Genomic DNA, 18,752 nt, shown 5'->3' with positions numbered 1-18,752 from the left:
CAAAATAGGGGGTTTGGAGTTTCATTAGACATTTAATGGAGCTACATGGCAAATGAGAAAACAAGGATTTTGATTGTCCAGGTGAAGATAGGTTTCTACAAAATTTGACTCTAAGTTAAATTATCTTGCTGATTCATATAAAAATAAACCAGGAAACTCTGGACTGTAAAGGATTTGCTTTAGCTTCAAAAAACTAACTGAGCCAGGGTAACCGCCCCCCCCCCATCATTCTACCTGATGAACAATTGTTGAAGACTTTAATCTTTGAAAAATGATCTGGAGATTAAGACTGTTAGAAGTTGTGGAGACATGGCCTCAAAGGATAGCAGTGCTAAGGTAAATATGCTGGTATTCCTCTGATTTTATTTTATTCCTTAAGAAACTAAGTCTGAGAGTGGTCTCTGCAGCTTGTATTAGCTTTCCAAACTCCTGGGAGGACCCTGCCATGCATTTCCATCCTGACTGAAATACAACAGTCTGGTTCCATTGGTGAGAAATTCCAAAGAGAAATTGGTGGTCCCGGTGAGCTCCTTTTAGTTATTAAAGGGCTACAAGTGTGACATACATTTCCTATTAAATTTATTGGCCCTATCATCAAATTTTTCACTTTGAGTGTAGTTTGAAGAGTTTTTTTTTTTTTTTTAATATTGTGGGGTTTTTTTGGAACTACAAGTAAATCTGTGGTTCTTTGCTTGAGGATACAACTGACACACACATCATGTCACTTTAGGTCATTCACTCCCCCACACCCCCAGATCACCGATAAAACATAATCTGATATACCCTTTTAAAAAAGAACATGCAGATTCATTCTAATGTATCATTGGTTGAAGGAACTGTCTTTTTCAGAAGCGAGTAGTCACCCATGAAGCAGCTGTAAAGAACTGAGAGGCCCTAATTATTGGCATATAGTAAAGGAGACAAATGAAGTACTTTGTGATGACTCCATTTAACAAGTAAAGCCATGTCTTAATTAGAGAGCACATTTAAGGACCGTGTAGCCCATTAGGCTACTAACACTTTGGTGGTTGTCATCTAGTTTTATCTTCTAAGATTGGTGTTTTATAAAAATATGAGCTTTAATGGAAAAGTGTTCATCCTGGTAGGGGGACTAGAACTAAGGGTCTTTCCAGTTGTGGAAACTTGGATAAGATTCCAGGCCTTAAGTCAACTATTCCAGAATGTCTATTTTCTATGAATATATTAGTAAGTCCTGAAGTTTTGCAAAATGGTTCAAGAGCAGTGAGAGAGATTGAAGTATGGCAATTAATAAAAATGGGTTTTTAAAGGTTTCCCCTCGCTGTAATAATAGGACACATGTACGGGACAGAGGGAACCAATTTCGGTGGAAGTTTCCTTTTGGTAGCAGCCAGGAGTGTTTTTCCGAAAAGCAGGGGTGGGGGAGTGGAGGTATTAATGATAGACGCATGGAATAGGGAGCCTCTGAAGGGCTTGAATTTCCCATGTGTATTTTGGTGTACTTGGACTTCTCAAGCCCTTTTATGTCAAATCATATTTCTAAACTTATATTTTGTTGGTGCCCTCTGTGCACTTATCCAAGTCGATCTCAGCTGTGCTGCCTTAACTCTCCTCCCCAGGGAGGGGAGAGACAGCAGATGGGGTTAGGGCAGAGGGCTGATGATCTGACAGCAAACGGCCGGGTTGTTGAGTGGAAGCTGCGAGCGTCAGGAAGCTACTTTTCCCCTGAGAACCAACTAACCACTGAAGAAAGTTGAAAATGAGCCCTTTGAGAAACGCTATTAAAAGTAGTAAAAAATTGCAATTGTGCAGATGATGTGCTGCTGTGTGCTTATTCGGATGCTAATGAGTTTGACATTAGGGAACTCAGAGGGTTTACAGCTACTCCCTTATGTGATTCAGTTCTTTATTGGCAATCTTTGAGAAAATAAATGGAAAATGTATTGCTAATAAATACATAACACGATAGGGTATTAGACAAAAAGCCATTACTTTCAGGATTTAGAAAGAGCTTTGCTCACCAGTGTGACTGTTTTCCAGGATCTTTTGTTTTAGGTTAGAGTGTGGCAAACAAAAGGGAATAGGCAGGTGGAAAGCTTCGGGACTCTTTCTGAACTGAGAGTGAAGTAGAATCAGCCAAACGCCATTTGTACAGAAAGCCTTTTTTTTTTCCCCAGTTGCAATCAAACACAAACTAAGAGTTGCCAAGCTCCCGTGCCACTTTTCAATTCTAACATCATGTTCAATAATCTGCTCTATCACTTGAGAGAGTTTTGTACCTATTTTTCCCTAGGAACTACAGTTGCTGACTTGAGTTGAAGAAGCATCTGCTTAATGTCTGGTCAAAGCTTACAAGCAATACAGAAATCTATGGTTAAAAAGCCAAGCACTTCAATCTACTGCAAAGGGTAAAATATAGGAAGATAGAAATCTTCTGCAAGGAAGGTTGGTGGCTTGTGTTTTAAAATACCAGAACTGCCAGATACACACACTTTAGATGTGCATTGATATATGTGATATTAGTATAAATAGCCCCTCTCTAGGATGCTGAGCGTACTATGCTGAATTTCAAAGTTTTCTCTCAAGGGCCAAATGTCCTGAAGACAGGTTCTGTTCCCATCCTTGGGACAAAATAGAGGTGAAGCAGCTCTGTGTGTTATGTCTGAATGCAAAGTAAAACAAGGGTAAATCGTTTCTATGGAAAGCAGGTTAAAGTATTGGCAAAAAGCACTAGCATCTTATGACAGTCTCATTAAAGAGACCTCTAAACAAAAGGATGAATTTTGAATCTGTCTTTTGTGATTTCTTGTGTGGAGCACTTTCCACATCTTGTCTGAACTTCTTTTGGTGGTTAAAAGTAAAAATACTAATGATAATAGTAAAAATACTAGTGGTAGATAATACTACTCAATTTATCTACCAAATTGAAGATGTAATATATATAGTTCAGTAATTAAGACAAGAATGAATTTGGTTACCCTTAAAAATGTAAAAGTCTTTTTCTGATCGATATTGTAGTATAAAATTTTTTGTTCTGTCTATGGTAGAGCCCAACCAGATTACAGGTAAAAGTGTCAATGCATTATTGTTCACTTCAGTGTTTACTACTGATCTGTTTGATTTGACATGCCTTCCTTCTTTTATTTTTGATCTTAATAGAATGAATTTAAGGACTTCTCACTGAAGTGGACAAAGACATTTAGTCACTTTGACAGAGCAGGGCAAACCAAGTTGGCAGACAAGTTACCCGGAGAAAAAGAGAGGTAAGGCAACATTTTGTATTAAAAAGTAGAATATACTGAAATAAAATGTATCCAATCAAAGCATTTATATAAAAGCTCTCCTTTGTGGATTTGCTTTGAAAGAAATTTATTGTTGATGCTGAATTTGGCATTGGGATTTTTGTCAGAAGCATGATAGCTTTAATATTTTAAAATATTAAACAGGTTGAGTCCTTTTGCATATTGATTGGTTTATGTTATTTATTCTCACATGTTTACCCTTAAACAAAAGTTCAGCATTAAAATAGTCTTAAAAACCCATTTAAATTCTTTTGTATTAGAAATTAGTTTACTGAAGAATTAAGAATAAACAAGTGAGATAGCTTAAAACTATGTTTTTAAAAGCACTATAGATAATTTCTGAAGTTAATTCCTACAAACACCGGAAAGTTAGGAATTGAGTTCTCCTTGGGAAAAACCTATTAAAAATAATTTATCCCTATATGAAGGAGCTTGTCTTCTAACAATTACATATTTGTACACATGCATCTCAATACATCAGCAAGAAAAAAAATTTAAGGCCCTTTTAGGGTTTTACTTACTCTGAGTTATCTTTAAACAGGGCATACTAAAAAAATACACAAAAAGTCTTCTCTAACATAAAGCTGGCGATTGCCCCCTTATGTCACAAAGCTGTGACTCAGAGGCCGTGGTACAGCAACTAATAGAAATCCTTGGCACACGTTGGCTACCTAAGGGAATAATAGAACTATTTGCTGGAGTCGTTTGGCAAAAGGACACAAACATATGGCTTTGGTTTATATTCAGCTTTGCCAGTTGTGCGAAGTTACAGGATGAAGTCGACAATAGCAGTGACAACTCAGAAATGAGAAATGAGACTTAAAATAAACCAACTTCCTTATAAAGCTACCCAAGCTTGTCTCAGGTCTAAGATTTCTTTTACTGGAGTGCATTTCCAAGTGACTCTGGAAATCCCTGTGAAAATCACCTCCTCTAAAGGGAATGGGCATGCAGTTGGCTCTCAGAAAGAAGAGTTTCCCAGAGAACTGTACTTGATCTGATGGTGGACGAGTCTGCTTCTTCCCTAGGTGTGGTGTTTTTAGGGGTGGGAAAAATTAGGGCAGACAAGAGAGGTATCCTAAATCTAAAGGGGACACATCACTCAATTCTTTAGCTTTCTGTACAGATTCAAAGATAGTATAATAAGAGACATATAGGTAGGAACACGGAGTTGGAATCAGGGATAAGGATAAAGGATTCAGAAAATTTTCATTTTATCTAGAATAAAGGATTTAGGGAAAGTTGAGAAAATTAATATGACATCTTGAATGATGTAAAAAAGTTTTTATTAGTTTACAGTTTTTTTAAATTCATTTTTTGATGTACTCTTTCTGAGTAATTAAGAAACATATGAAAAGAAAACCAGAAAAGTAAAAAAAGGGTCAGAACAGAGAAAACATACTTGAACATTCCATCTCAATATTCTCTCAAAAAGTAAACTATTCTTTAAGTATCACAACTCATGTTCCCCATTCTTTCCCTGTATAACAGGGAGACAGCTTTTGCTGCTGCTGTTTTGGACTGATCCAAACCTGTATTTAAAAGAAAATGATGCCAGAATCAGCAAAAGAAAGGGCACTCAGTGTAAGGTTCTTTGTTCTTCAACCTGGCCAAATTTCATTCTAAGATACTGGCATCCTCCAGTTGCTTCATTTTCTGAGTTTAGCCTTTTCCAACTTCCTGAGTTTCTCTTTGTTATTTTTTTAAATTGATTTTTGTAAAGGAAACATCCACTAAGGATAAAAGGCTCCTCGTGGAGAGGACCCCAGGACCTCTTCTCGGCAGCCATAGAGTTTCCTCTCTCCATTGCCACGTGTTCCCCGGGATTGAAATGACATCTAACAAGAGTCATGTGGCACTTACAAAAATGCATTGCCAGTCTAAAGCTCTGAGGAGGGAAACACAATGAAATCTTGTTATAAGTGGAAATTATTGCAAGTTGAATGTATGCGAAGGACTTCTCAAATTAAAAGTAGCTACCATCAAGAGATTATGTGTAAGTAGACAGTATTAAGATTAATTGTATCAGGATTTTGAGAAGGTGTGCTTGAAACTTTATGATCACTATGGATTTTTATATTAGTAGTAAGAAATTCAAGACTACTTATAAATATTTTTAACTATCTATCATCTATCTATGTATCTCTCTATCCATCATCTATCTTCTATCATCTATTTAGGACATCAATGTCTATAGTTCTTTTGAAAGGAAAACTAAAATTTCAACATCACCAAGAGATATCTTTTATCCAGTTTTTAAGAAATGATTAAATATTTACTTGGAGATTTTTTTTTTTACCATTAGGTTATATTGGATTTTGAGTGAAAAATAAAATCGAAGGGAACTAAATCTCCTCACATACCAGTCATTTGCTTGTGTGACTATTAGCAAAAATGAGTTTATAAATTCTGTGTCCTGCTCCTTGAGGCTCTCCTTCCCACAAACCAGCAATTTCAGAACTCCCTCTTTAGCCCAAAGGAAAGCTCCAGATCCATGCACTGGGGTGATGTGGACAGGAGATCTGCTGATTGCCCCTGATGTGAGTGCCAGTAAGAAAAGATGGTCAAGTAAAATAACTAGGAATTTATGATGCGCACCTGTATATAAGTTTGTGAGTATATAAGGATATTAAGTAATAGGTTTCCAAATCCAACTAAGTATTTAAATTTTATTCTATGGTAATTTTTCTTCTTCATTGCCTATCTACTTATTTCTTGTTGGTTCTTGCATGTCCTTCCTGCAAGTTTCACTTCTTTGCCTTCTTTATGTCATAAGTCTCTTTCCCTCTTGCCATTTCTCCTTGTATTAACTCCTCTTCCCAGAGAACTGGGGAATGAAGTCTTGTAAATTTTTTTTTCATGGCTTTATTATGAATACCAGGTAAGAACCACTATTTTCTCCTTTTCACATATTTATACATAAAATTTTCATACTCGTAAATTAGATAAACTTTTCTTAAGGTATTTTCAGGTCAGGAAAAACAAAGGTCAAAGCCTACCTTTAATATTTTATTTCTATTGAGAAGTAAGTTATCAGAGCTAGGAGGAACACATTATAATGATCTCAGAAAATATCTTGACTTGTTCCCATTCATAAACAATGAAATGAAATAGACAAAAGTTTGAAGAAACCTCAGGAAGGACAGCTTTTTAAGAAAATCATATCTCTGTTTTGAGAAAGGAAATGATTCATTAAGTTTTGCCAAATTCATTGAAGACTTGTCAATAGCATTTGGGACTTCAGCAGTAAAAATGATCAAGTTTCCTCTTCCAACAGAAAAAAAAATGTTCCCAGAGAGAAGTGTAGTTTCCCAGATTGTAGCACACATTAGTTAGTCTCCTGAATCATGCCATAGCTATGGGCCTTCTCTATAGGTCTGGAAGAGGTTGAAAGGATGGGAATTCCATCCCCCACCCCCTCCCTGGCACAGTTCCCCCAGGTGTCAACACATGCACTGAGGTAGAAATCTCTTTCCATCTTTCATGCACCATTCCCAGAATGCAGTACTCACTGAATATGAGGTTTGATTTTACAAAAATTAAGATTGCTTACTGGGAGTTTATTAAAATCCATGAGAATAGTCCATATAAAGAATACTTAGAAATTTCTACTCCCATATATAAGGTTTTAGAAAACAAAGACTTATCTTCAGATTGTGATTTGTCAGGACAGTGAAGTATCTCATGAATATTAAAAACCTCCACCCCTAAAAACAAAGCACATTGCTTTAGGTTTCTGACCTTCTTATTCCTCAATGAGCTATCAGACATGAGTAGACACTGAATTTAGTAACTTTTATTGTTCTTTGGTTATGAAACAGAGAAAGAACACGAAATCGATGGATTATATATTATGGCCTCAGTCCATTTCATTCATACAATTTGGCACACAAGTTAAATTAGAAAACTTAGCTTTATGAATGAGTTACCAGTCTTTAAAATGTTTACATAGGATATATATATATATATATATATATATATATATATGTGTGTGTGTATATATATATATATATATATATATATATATATATGACACCATCAAAAGGACAATAGTGCCACAAAATACAATTATGAGGCTAGCATTCCAAGCATAATCAAGCAGAGGTCTATGAATATTTATGCATTCCTCCCAATGACTTTAATGGGGAGGAGACTGCATGGGGTGGTTGCAAACCAGTCAGGTCCAAGGGGATAGTGGAATTGCAAAATGGAATTAGTCTTTAAAGTTGTTATAAAGAAGGTTACATTTAAGTAGGTTTCTGAAACTTTCATATGTACCTGCTGGCTCTCTTTGCAAAGTGTATTTCAGTTTTGGAAAAGAAACTCATGGAGTTCAGCCTTCACTTGCCTTTCAGGAGAGATTTTTCAGAGTGATTGAGGAGAGCTCACAGCACCTGTATGGCAGGAAAATGTTAGACTTGTATTGAGTTGCTACTCACCCACAGGAGTAGCCTCCTCAGAAATAGTTGGTGGTTTTCATCGTTTTAACCTTCCTGCTACTGATCTCTCTTAACCGAGTTACTCATTTAGCACATGGAGGGGAGTTTGCATGAGTTGAGCCACTTTATATGCAACAGAGATACTCATGGAGGAGGAGGATTTCACAACGCAGTGCTCACCATCCTAAGTAAACCAAGCCATTTTAATCCTAGGCAGTGTCACATCTGTCATAAATTCATGTGGTTTTAAAAGAAGGAAAATCTACAGAAAAAAAAATCACCTCTGTTTTATTTTGTTTTCTGTTATTATGTAGTTTTAAAATATTCATAACGATGGACCATTTTATTTAGACTAAAGCAACTGCTGCTTAGCAAAAGCAGTGCACACTTTTTGTTTGCTAATTTAAAAAACAGTTCAGTGATTGGTGTGGTGTTTATTATGAAATGATGACAAAAGAGTACTGGTGGTTTTAATAGTTTTAGCTTACGAGAGCTGTCGTTAATTTTGTCTGTAGTGTTGCAGGTGAAAAAATGCACAATGGATAAATAGTCTATATTGGTTTAACTGAACATAATATATAGTGTGTTCTGGAGTTGTTTGTCTCAATAGACTATAGTAATCAAAAGTAATGAACCTATTATGTGCAGGACCTTGGAGAGCGTCGAATGGCAGTAAAAGTGTGGCACATAAAAGGTTTATTAAAGGAAATTAAAGTCCATCATTGCCACACCTGCTCCCCTATTATAAGTCTATGGCAGGTCAGTGCCTTCAATCACAACTCAGCCTGAGAGAGCAGAGATGCGCTCCCATTACCATTGCAGTCATACCGCATCCACGCTAGTGTCAGGATTTAAGGATGGGCACCATGGACAGCGCCTTCTGCCTGCTTCTCATTTTCAACAAGCAAAATAACTTCTCTCCATTTAAGAATTCCTTCTGATAATGTGCAAAGGTGAATTAAACTAGAGATTATTGGAAGATTCTAGTGACACTGATAGGAGTAGTCATATCTGACTATATCCAGAGGGACAAAAACAGCAGGTTTTTAAAAGTCTTTCCATCCTTTATTTGATTACATTTAAAATATTTAGTAATGATGTTTTAGGGAGTTTGATGCTGACACATGCAGCACTAAAATTTCCTTTCCTTACAGATTTGCACAATTATAGCCGATATTTATTCTGGAATTCTGGGAGTTAATATATGTCATTTGATGATCAACATTTCCAGTGGTATTTTGAAATGGGGGCATTTCAGGGATATTCCTTCATGTTGCTTTTTTACACAGGGGATTATTTTTCCTGAATTAGAAAGAGGTACCTATCAGAAAGGGTCTAGAAATGCAAAGGAATCAGGTTTTAGTAAATTAGTCTGAAACCTTTTGGTTTGACATTTGAGGTTTTTTTCTCCTCTACAACCACTGTTAATCAGACAATCCCTTTTTTTTCCCCTCCTATCTTTGTAATGCCAGAAGTGTTTGAATCACTAGCAAACACTTATGGACAAGGACATCTGCCCTCTTGTCACTGTTGCCTCTGGTTTCAGCATGTATAAAAGTATTTCCAAAACTAGTGGACTGCAAGGGCAGTTGCAGCTATATACCTGCCAAGGCAGGGTGCTATTCAAGAGCATGGAAGGCTACTCTATTTTACATTATGACCTTCAGAACTTGCAAGGACATATTTTCATATTTTGGTCAATGTCAAAGGGATGACCTCAGGACTTTGTGTTCATGTTACAGATGGATGCAGAGGCTGAAGATAAAACACTGCGTACCCGCTCTAAAGGAACCAAGGGTGAGTTAGCAAGCAGGTTCCATGACACCGTGCCCACCATACCATGAAATATGGGAGTTCCAATGCTCAGTCCCTAATGTGTAGTCAGAATGATTACAACTTCCTCAGGGCTTCCTTTTTTAAATCAAGCTAGGACATTGGATCATGGCATTGAGAGGCAAAATATTATGAACCAGGAGCTAAAGGACTCCAAAAAGTCCCAATGATGTGTGATGCTAATTTTTACAAAATACAATCATGAGTAGATTTAAAACATCATGCAAAACAACATAAGGGTCAGCAAGGGAAGAATGTTTCATGGAGACATGCAGATTATTGAAGTGACCTTTAATGGCCAAGGGAAAAGACAGAACTGTTAGTTTACTGCCAAAGCAGATTTTGATTTTTATGTTATCTGGTTTAGTGGTTCCCAATCTAAACTTAGTTCAAGTAAAATGATGATGTTTGTTTTTTGCCTGTCCCTGCTGGGAATTTCCGGCAGCTCTGCAAAGTAACGTTTGAAAGGTTTAACTTGCCGGTTATCCTTTTCTTTTTGTAACCAACAGATGGTAATGTAATATTGAAATATAAACAGGCCCTTGATGATCTAAACATCTGGAAAACAGGATTGACTGGCAATAATACCCCTTAAGGAAAATAACTTTTATTATAATTAGCTATATTTTTGTGACCCTTAATTCTAAATGGAAAACTGTAGTTTCACCATAGCCTCTGAAAACACTCTGGATAGCCATTCCCCACCCGACTCTTCTCCTGGTTGGCCTTGCTAAGGAAGGGTTTTTGAGATTTACCATTGAAAGACTAAACAGATGAAATGCTTTCCTTATCTATGTTTATATTTGAGGTCAAGGTAAATAATGCCTGTTTGAGTAAAGTCCAGAATCCCAAAATATTTAATAAATTCCAGGATGATTTTTTTTCAGTTAAAATATAACCATGGTTATCATTAGTTATGATAACCAAAATGCAGAATAATATTGTACAAGATGCAGGAACTTTCTCTACCCAAACAGAAGTTTTACACTAGTTTTACTTCAAGTTACATCTAAAGTAATTACATCATATGTCCTAATATTTGGAATTAAATAGTTCTAAACATAAAATTTTTATGCGACAAACTTCTCAATAGAATACAAGTTGAAGAAAAAAATGATTTGTATTGTTATTTAGGATAAGCTCACATTTGCCATAAATACCAGAATCCTAGACACTGTATTTGGATTATATGAATCCCTTGTTTTGACTTCTAAAAGCACACTTATTCTAGCATACTTTTAAAATGTGGGTCTTTTAATCTGCAATTCTTCTTGTACTTTGAATTCTTTTGGCACATAATATACACCCTTAAATAGAGCCAAAATGTTCTCCTAGAAATGAAACAACTGTTTCTCATGCGGCATGAGTAATCTTTAAAACCACCTGTTGTCTTTCTCAATATGCTGCTTATCCTTGTGTAGGCAGGTATTTATAAACATGAACTTCTTTAATTCCCATCACTTGTCAGAAAAAAATCAAAGCTCTTTTTTATACAAGATTCTTGTTTTTAAAACGATGTTGATATTAACATGGCTGAAGCATATCTTCCTCTTTCTATAGTATGAAATGTATGGAACATAATCTTGGGACACATTCACTTAGTAAAAAACATTCCCAGTTTTGTATAAATACTTGTTTAATGTCAATAAAAGTGTCAGTTTAGGCTTCTTTTGAAAAATTTCATATTAACAATAAATTTGATTTAAAAAATAATTCAAGTCTTTTGTGGAAAATCCAATCCATGAATGCAAGGTCCCAGGGTCACTTAAGGCACTAAACCCAGAATCATCTGTTCTGCACCATATTCATCTATCCACTGGTATGCACTCCAAAGAACCAGAACCAGAAATGATCCATTCACCCAGTGGGAAGTTAAGTGGGGTCTATAATAACCATTTATTGGTCATTATCTCTATGTGAGTGAAAAGTTTCAGTCATACAGTTTTCAAAATTATGAACTGATTTTTCTCCTTTCTTTTTGTCAACAGTGCCAATAGATTCTCTAATTCAGGAGCTCAGGTAAGATTTGTCCCATGTTACTTTTTCTAATATCAATTGGCTTTAATTATTAGAATGTTTTTATACATTTCAAACCTGAGAATCCTTGTGGTAGTAGGAGGAATAGGACAACAGGCTTATTTGTCTATACCCCAAAGGAGAAGAGAAAGGGAAAAACCATCTATGATTGATTCAAAACAATTAGGGCTCCCATTTTGATAACAAAACACATTTTGCTTTAATGCAGTTTCCCACTTTTCTCCACGGAGTGTTTGCCACCTCTGTGTCCACACCTCGCCTGTGGTTGGTTTGTACACTGGTGATAAGTAAGGAACTGAACTGTGATCTGTGAGCCTGATCAATAGATGTCCCAAGTCCCAAGTTCTCCAGTTTTTGTTTTAAATAATTAGATAATTCTATCATATAAATTTTTAAATGTAGGCATTGGAAGATAGTGGTTTTGTGGGTGTGTCCATGCATTTCCACCTTAGAGACTATGAATGCACCTCAGTCAATGTTATGGACATTTCATCGTAATTGGTTTTGCAGAATAAACTCCAATTAGTTGTGGGGTTTTTTGTTTTGTTTTGTCTTGCAGAGTCTCTGTCAGGTGTAATTTATTTCTTTAAAAAGTACATTTTAAAAAAGAAAAATATGCTGACATACATATTTTGTACCAGTGATATTTTTTAGAGAAATTGTGTCGGGAGCAAGATGAGTCCTTTGTCCCTTGTCCTTTGTTTTCTATTGCAAACCCAGAAAGTCTCAAACCTACCATCTAATCCACCTTTCTGAAAACAATAAATGGTCTTTAAGTGTTCCTCAGAGAAATGTTTGAAAACAAGAGGATGTATAACAGCATTTGATACACCTTGAAATTTATACTGTATCCATGAACAGTTTACATGGTTATTTTTCCAGGCAACTGTGTTCTGTGATTTCCCGAAGCAAAGGCTTTCTTAGTTAGTTCCATGTTTCAGAGGATTCATTCTGTCACAGTTTTGGTTCCCTTATTTAGTGGAACACGTATCTATCAGAATGGAGTACAAGCTTTCATGCTGATGCTCTTCTCTGTGGAAATTTGTTAGTAGGGAATCCCTAGTCCTGCCTACATTTTCAATTTTCTGATTGAGAAGTTTACATTTTACATTTTATTTATTTATTTATTTATTTATTTATTTATTTAATTAGGCAGAGATAGAGACAGCCAGCGAGAGAGGGAACACAAGCAGGGAGAGTGGGAGAGGAAGAAGCAGGCTCATAGCGGAGGAGCCTGATGTGGGGCTCGATCCCATAACACCGGGATCACGCCCTGAGCCGAAGGCAGACGCTTAACCGCTGTGCCACCCAGGCGCCCCTACATTTTACATTTTAAATTACTTGAGCAGAACAGAGAATGCACCCACACATCAGGACAGGATTAAATGAATGAAATGTCTGACTTGCTTACTTTCTTGTTTTTAAATCTGCTCTCATTTAAAATTCTATCTGTTTGGAGATTTTATGTTCCCTATAGGATGATCAAAAGAACTTTAAAATGATCAAGGGCTTAAAATGCATGAGACATTTGCCCTGTTAGGCAATGGTTTTCTAGCGGTCCGAGCAGAAACAGGGCATCCAGGAACTCATGGTCTTCCCCCCATCGAAATGACTGTGTCTCCAGTCAGTGTTTTTAGGGAATCAAACCATTCTTGGGAGGGTGGAGGGCCTTTTGAGTGATATGTCTTGAAAAATAACTTGAAAAGAAAAGAGAATTTTGAAGGAATGAATATGTGTTTTGGCTAAAGGAGAAATCTATAATTCATAAAGAAAAAGGGAGGAATTAGCAAGAGAGAAGCAATGTTGCAGGGAAAAGTGTTTAATATAAACTTTCTGGAGAAATAGAAATTACTATTTAAGCACACTGTTAGCTTCAGTAATACAATGAAACTAATATATGTTGAGGTCTTACGTGCCAGACAGTCTTGAGCATTGTCATATTACTATCTCATTTAATCCTCACGATCACCTTATAAGGTAGGAACTATGATTTTTCCAATTTTCAGATGAAGAAAGTGAAAATAACTAGTCCAAGATTACACAGCTAGTAAGTAGTCCAGACTTCTGACTCAGGCAATCTTCTCAACCACCAGGCTATGCTTTCTCTCATACACAATTAATACTAACCATCTAGAATATAAATAAAAAAGAAATGGTTTATTCATCTTGTCAGCAGCTGGATTTTTGAAATTCTATATTTTAACCCTTATGGCCTGTTTTTCAACAACTTAGGTTTCTAAAATTCAAACAAAGAAGATATTTTGATTAAAAGTAAAAATGTTTTGTATTTTCCTAATTCTCTACAAATTATTTTTTGTCAGATATTCAATTTTACATAATTTGTCATTAGACCAACTCAGAAAGCTGGTGATAATTGCCGGGAAAATTCATAAGCAAAACTAATTCACCTATTTCTCTTTAATAAGAATCAGTTTATAAAAATTACTGATTATTTAATTTTATAATTACTTATTTTCAACAGAATGTTCATGCTTAGGCCAAATAGGTTCCAAATTGTTTCTTAAGTGGTTTAAGTTGACCCAGGTATAGACCTGAACTATTATTCTATGTAAATCTTAGGAAAATATTCCAATTTATATGGAAGGTTATATTTTTAGTGTATTTGACATTTTTGTATGACTTTTTACATTTACTATGATTGCTCCTCCAATTTATTCCGCAGATTTGCTATGCTCCAGAATCCAAAATTTTTGTGTGCCTGAATTCTGAGTATCTTAGGATATGTGGCACATTTTCCCCAGTGTACAAGTTATGACCATTTTCTAGGGAACACTTGCAACTTTATTTAGTTCTTCTTTTTAGAATGCATTGGACATGTTATTGCTTCTAGAGCTACTACTTACAAAAATACTAATACAAATGAAGCTAATTTAAATATACTGTATATTGTTCATGACACTAATAAAAATTGATAGTGACATTCTCATCTTCTTATTATACTCTATGTCAGCTACTATCACCACCATTAAAAAAGCAATTTATAACCACAGGCACACCTTTAATCACATTCCTTATTAGCATTTCCAGTCTTTCCTCCAACACAATTCAGGTTACAGGTGGTGTCGAGAAGGAGCTCTCACGTCTTTCTAAATCATGACCATTGTATTATCTCTGCTTTTCTTTTATTACTATTATCCTTAATCTGATCTGAATGCTATTGCATCTACTAATATTGGTAATTGTCTCATGCATTGGCAAAGTGTTTTACACCAGTCCAGCCCTTTCCTCTAATTAGGAAAATATATTCTAGCCTCTGAAATGGCTTTCCTATGTGACTACTTAGAGACACAAATGAATTCAAGACTCTTAAGTGTATTAGAGTGAAATCCCACTGTCCTTTCGTGGTGTTGTTGCTGCTTACCAAGTTGCTGGCAAATTTTGTAAAGAAAATTACAATTTAGTTGTCTGTTTTTACTTTATTTTATTTTGTATAATTTGTTTCTTCATTTAAAAACCATATCATTTAGCATTTTCTTGTAAGTTTTAAAATGTTAAGTATTTTATAAAGTCTGTAATCAATAGGCTACAGATTTAATCATAACATTTAATTAGCATGTGAAAAAAATTGTGACTTACAGATTTAGATGGCTTTCTCTTTTTTCTTCTATCTTATTTCATTCACAAGAATTTTTATATTGATTAAACATTTTACTTAATACTTTCTTCCCAATTTTGGGGAGGATAGAGTTTCTTTTAATAAGTATGATTTTATTGAAACTACTTGTTGCAGAGATTTCTGGAGATGACAACTAAAAGAAATAAAATGGACATGAATGAATTTCTAAAATTAAAAGTTCCATAAATCCGTCATCTAGGTTAGAGGAAATAAGTAGCTGTAGTCACAAGGTTGAATAAAAGAAGGAAGAAAGCCTCTTTTTTCCTTTCATTGCTGTGATTTCCAAATGCAAGGCTCAGTTCATGATTTAGATTTTTATAACATATCTACTACATTCATGTTAGCAATATGTCTTTTAAATATTGTTGCCAAGCCTATAAATTAGAATCCAAAAGCTTGACACCTTAAAGAAAACTCATTTTCTGATAGGCCACTTTGGGGGCAAGTGAGACTGATAAACAAAGCAGTGGATGATAAGGATTGGATACAGAAGAGAAGTGTTCATCTGCGGGTGCCTGAGGCATCTCTGTTCATCTGCCCACTCTCCTCCTTCCTCATCCTCACCTCTGGGTAATGGGTAGGCTGCGGTTGGACATGTGACATTGAGGCATAAGATGAGTTAATCACTCCAGAGAGATAATTTTGTTTACTCTACTGTACTTACTAGGGTAAGAGAGTGTCTTAAAATAGATTAGGGAGACTTCCAAAAAGAATGAAATTTACAAAAAGAGTTTGTTATATAACAAGAAAATCCCATTAACTATAATTCTATCATATATTTATGTACTTACGTAGCCTTTGATAGCATTCAGCACTGAACCTGCCATTGAGTGGCCCTTCAATAGGTTCCTGTCGAGTGAGTGGTTGAAAGAACAAGCAATGTCCAATCGGATCCATACAAGCTGCCTGGGGGGTAGTCAGGAAAATGACATTAGCCACGTTTAACTCATGAGCCGAGTTTGGGGAAGTTAAGTGATTTATACAAGGTGTCTGAGTAATAAGTGACTGAACTAGAAGTAGAACTTAGGTCCTGTGTGTGGTCCAGGGTTAGGGTAAAATATCTGTATTATTTTTCACTATTGCAAGCCCTCACATTTCACACCCACCCTACCTTTTTTTTTTTTTAGAGCAGTTTTAGGTTCACAGAATAACTGAGCAGAAGGTGGAAGGTACAGGGACTCCCCACCGACCCCGTGCCCTAACATACACAGCCTCCCCCAGTATCTACAGCTCCCCCTACCGGAGCAGTATATTTGTTACAATGGATGAACTTACATTAACACACCAGCATTCCAATTCATCATCTGCTTTTGGGGGAAATATTTATTTGAACTTTATCAATAAATTAATAAATCAAGTTGAAATATATCTGCTAACTAACCCCAGCACCCTTTCTTTATTCACCACAGTGCCAATTATAAAGAGGTCATTGTCCTTTCTTTCTAGATTTTTTTTCCGTGAATTGATATGATTTTACATCTATATTAAAGGATCAGGAGATGATACAAATATGTGTCCTCCTCTATTTGTTTTTCCTTTCAAAATGCTACCTCCCAGGTGATGATCTACCATGGGCCTTGTACTTCAAAAACTGATTTTATAGCATGGGAGCTGTGTGTCACTTAACACCCACCTGAGGCTGATTACAGGCATTTAGAAATGGGCCAACAATGGGGTCCTGTCCCTTCAGACCACATTGAACTTAGAGACTAAACAGCTGTGTATTTTCCAGTTTGCACACACCATATCTAGGTATATATATATATATATATAATAGTATATATTATATATAAACTTATGATTACATGGGATGGGGCGCTCTCCAACTTAACTGTCTATGTCCTACTTCAAATTATAATGTTTGCATTTCAGAAAAATACCATGGCGCTTCTAAGTAAATATCCAGAGTGAAATTTCTTAAGAAAAAAATAAGAAAAAGAAAATGTGCTTTATTTTCTTTACCTTTTATTTTTACATTCAAATATTATCACAAGGATATTGGTGGTTTATGTCAACCAATGGCTTAAAAGAGTCTAAGGCATGAACATCTCTAGAAATCAGACATTTTCTAAAACTGTGACAAAATGCCACCACCATGAGCCACACGTGAAGATTTACCTCACTGTGGCTTTCAGATTTGCAGAGCTCACCCACAGAGATAATTTTTTTCATCCATTTAGCTTTTCTTTTTTTGTAACATAAATCTTTTTACACAGCAGTATTTGCCACTCTTGATTGAGGAATGAATTTTTCCTTCACTATTTGTTCATTCAGTGCTTCTTCTGCACCAATGTAGGGCTAAGGATTGCAGTAGACAGAAAATTAATGGCATCAGTGTAACAAGCCCAGGGAGTTATGTGATGATGTCACTGTGGGTGATGTGAGCAAAGTGCTATAGACGTGTAGAGGGAGAGATAACTTACAACTTGAGGATCAAATGTGACTTGAAACCTGGCTACTCAGAACGTCAGTATGCTTGGCATCTCTAAGAGCTTATTAGCAATGACTCTCAGACCCATCCCAGACCTGCTAAACCTGCATTTTAACAGATCACTAAGCTACTAATGCATACTAAAGTTTGAGAAGCACTAGCTTAGACTTTACTACTTACTTGGAAAAGCTCTTCTCTCTGTTGCTAATTTTCAGTGGTGTGGGTTGGCAGGAAAGTCAAATGGGATTTGGGATTTTCTTTTTCATAAATTCTTGGTTTAATGTTAATGATCGTTTCCTACACAGAAGTTTCCTTAGCCAAGAAGGCAGCAAGGCTTGACATTTGAACATCTCTCCAAAGTCACACACTAGTCACCGACAGAACCCCCAGAACCTAGGGCTTCTATTAACCCATTGTTTGCATTTCTATTTGATGAAAAGTAACAGAATACTGAACAATTTTAATAGTAGTGTAGCAAAAAAGCACAAGCCTTGGTCTCCTGTGTGTCTTTGTTTTGACATCTTGGAAATGTTTGAAATCAACCAAATCTGCCTTAAATATTTTTCACAGATCATTAGATAGAAAAAATATGTAAGGATGCTTTTTAAACAACAATTTATATGCCTCCATAGATGACTGCATAGTCATCCAGAGTGTATTCTCAAAGTTTAATGATTGTATCTCAAGCAAAATCCAGAATCTCTATCAACTTCCTCTTTGCCACTTTGACATATTGGTAACTAATATGCTGAGGTTCTTTCTAACTTGCTCAGGCCCTTCACAGTTTACTTGTTCCCTTTGGTTGGCATCTTCTTGCCTTACTGTGCTCTTTAGCACCTCTAGTGTAACACAGAATTATTTAACACTATTGCTTGTTTTGACTCAATCCTTCTTGAAGGAGGACCCATTGACTTTAATCTTCAGGCAGAATACTTTATCTCTTGCTGTTACCTTTTAGGTAAACTATACCCATTGGAAGTCCCATTTCAATTGCATGATATGTTTGCATGATATGTTTCTGACATCTTGCAATATTTTTTCTGCCTAAAGTATGAACTGAAATAAGTATGTCCCACAGTGTTGACAGATCAGCT

At 35.8% G+C, this 18,752-nt stretch overlaps 1 protein-coding gene across 1 annotated transcript in view; it reads left to right on the top strand.

Moving 5' to 3' along the window:
* Positions 1-3,153: 3,153 nt before the first annotated feature.
* Positions 3,154-18,752, top strand: part of ST18 (ST18 C2H2C-type zinc finger transcription factor) — a 106,046-nt gene continuing 90,447 nt past the window's right edge. Inside the window, exons 1-3 of the mRNA XM_026516483.3 lie at positions 3,154-3,242; positions 9,463-9,517; positions 11,542-11,572. Coding sequence (XP_026372268.2) covers positions 9,463-9,517; positions 11,542-11,572 — 86 coding nt within the window. The 5' untranslated portion in view covers positions 3,154-3,242. The remainder of the gene's footprint in view (positions 3,243-9,462; positions 9,518-11,541; positions 11,573-18,752) is intronic.

Source organism: Ursus arctos, unplaced genomic scaffold, assembly GCF_023065955.2.
Source record: "Ursus arctos isolate Adak ecotype North America unplaced genomic scaffold, UrsArc2.0 scaffold_6, whole genome shotgun sequence".
NCBI classification, from domain to species: domain Eukaryota; kingdom Metazoa; phylum Chordata; class Mammalia; order Carnivora; family Ursidae; genus Ursus; species Ursus arctos.
Note: the sequence above shows the minus strand (reverse complement) of the source record. Positions and strands in the feature narration are given on the sequence as shown.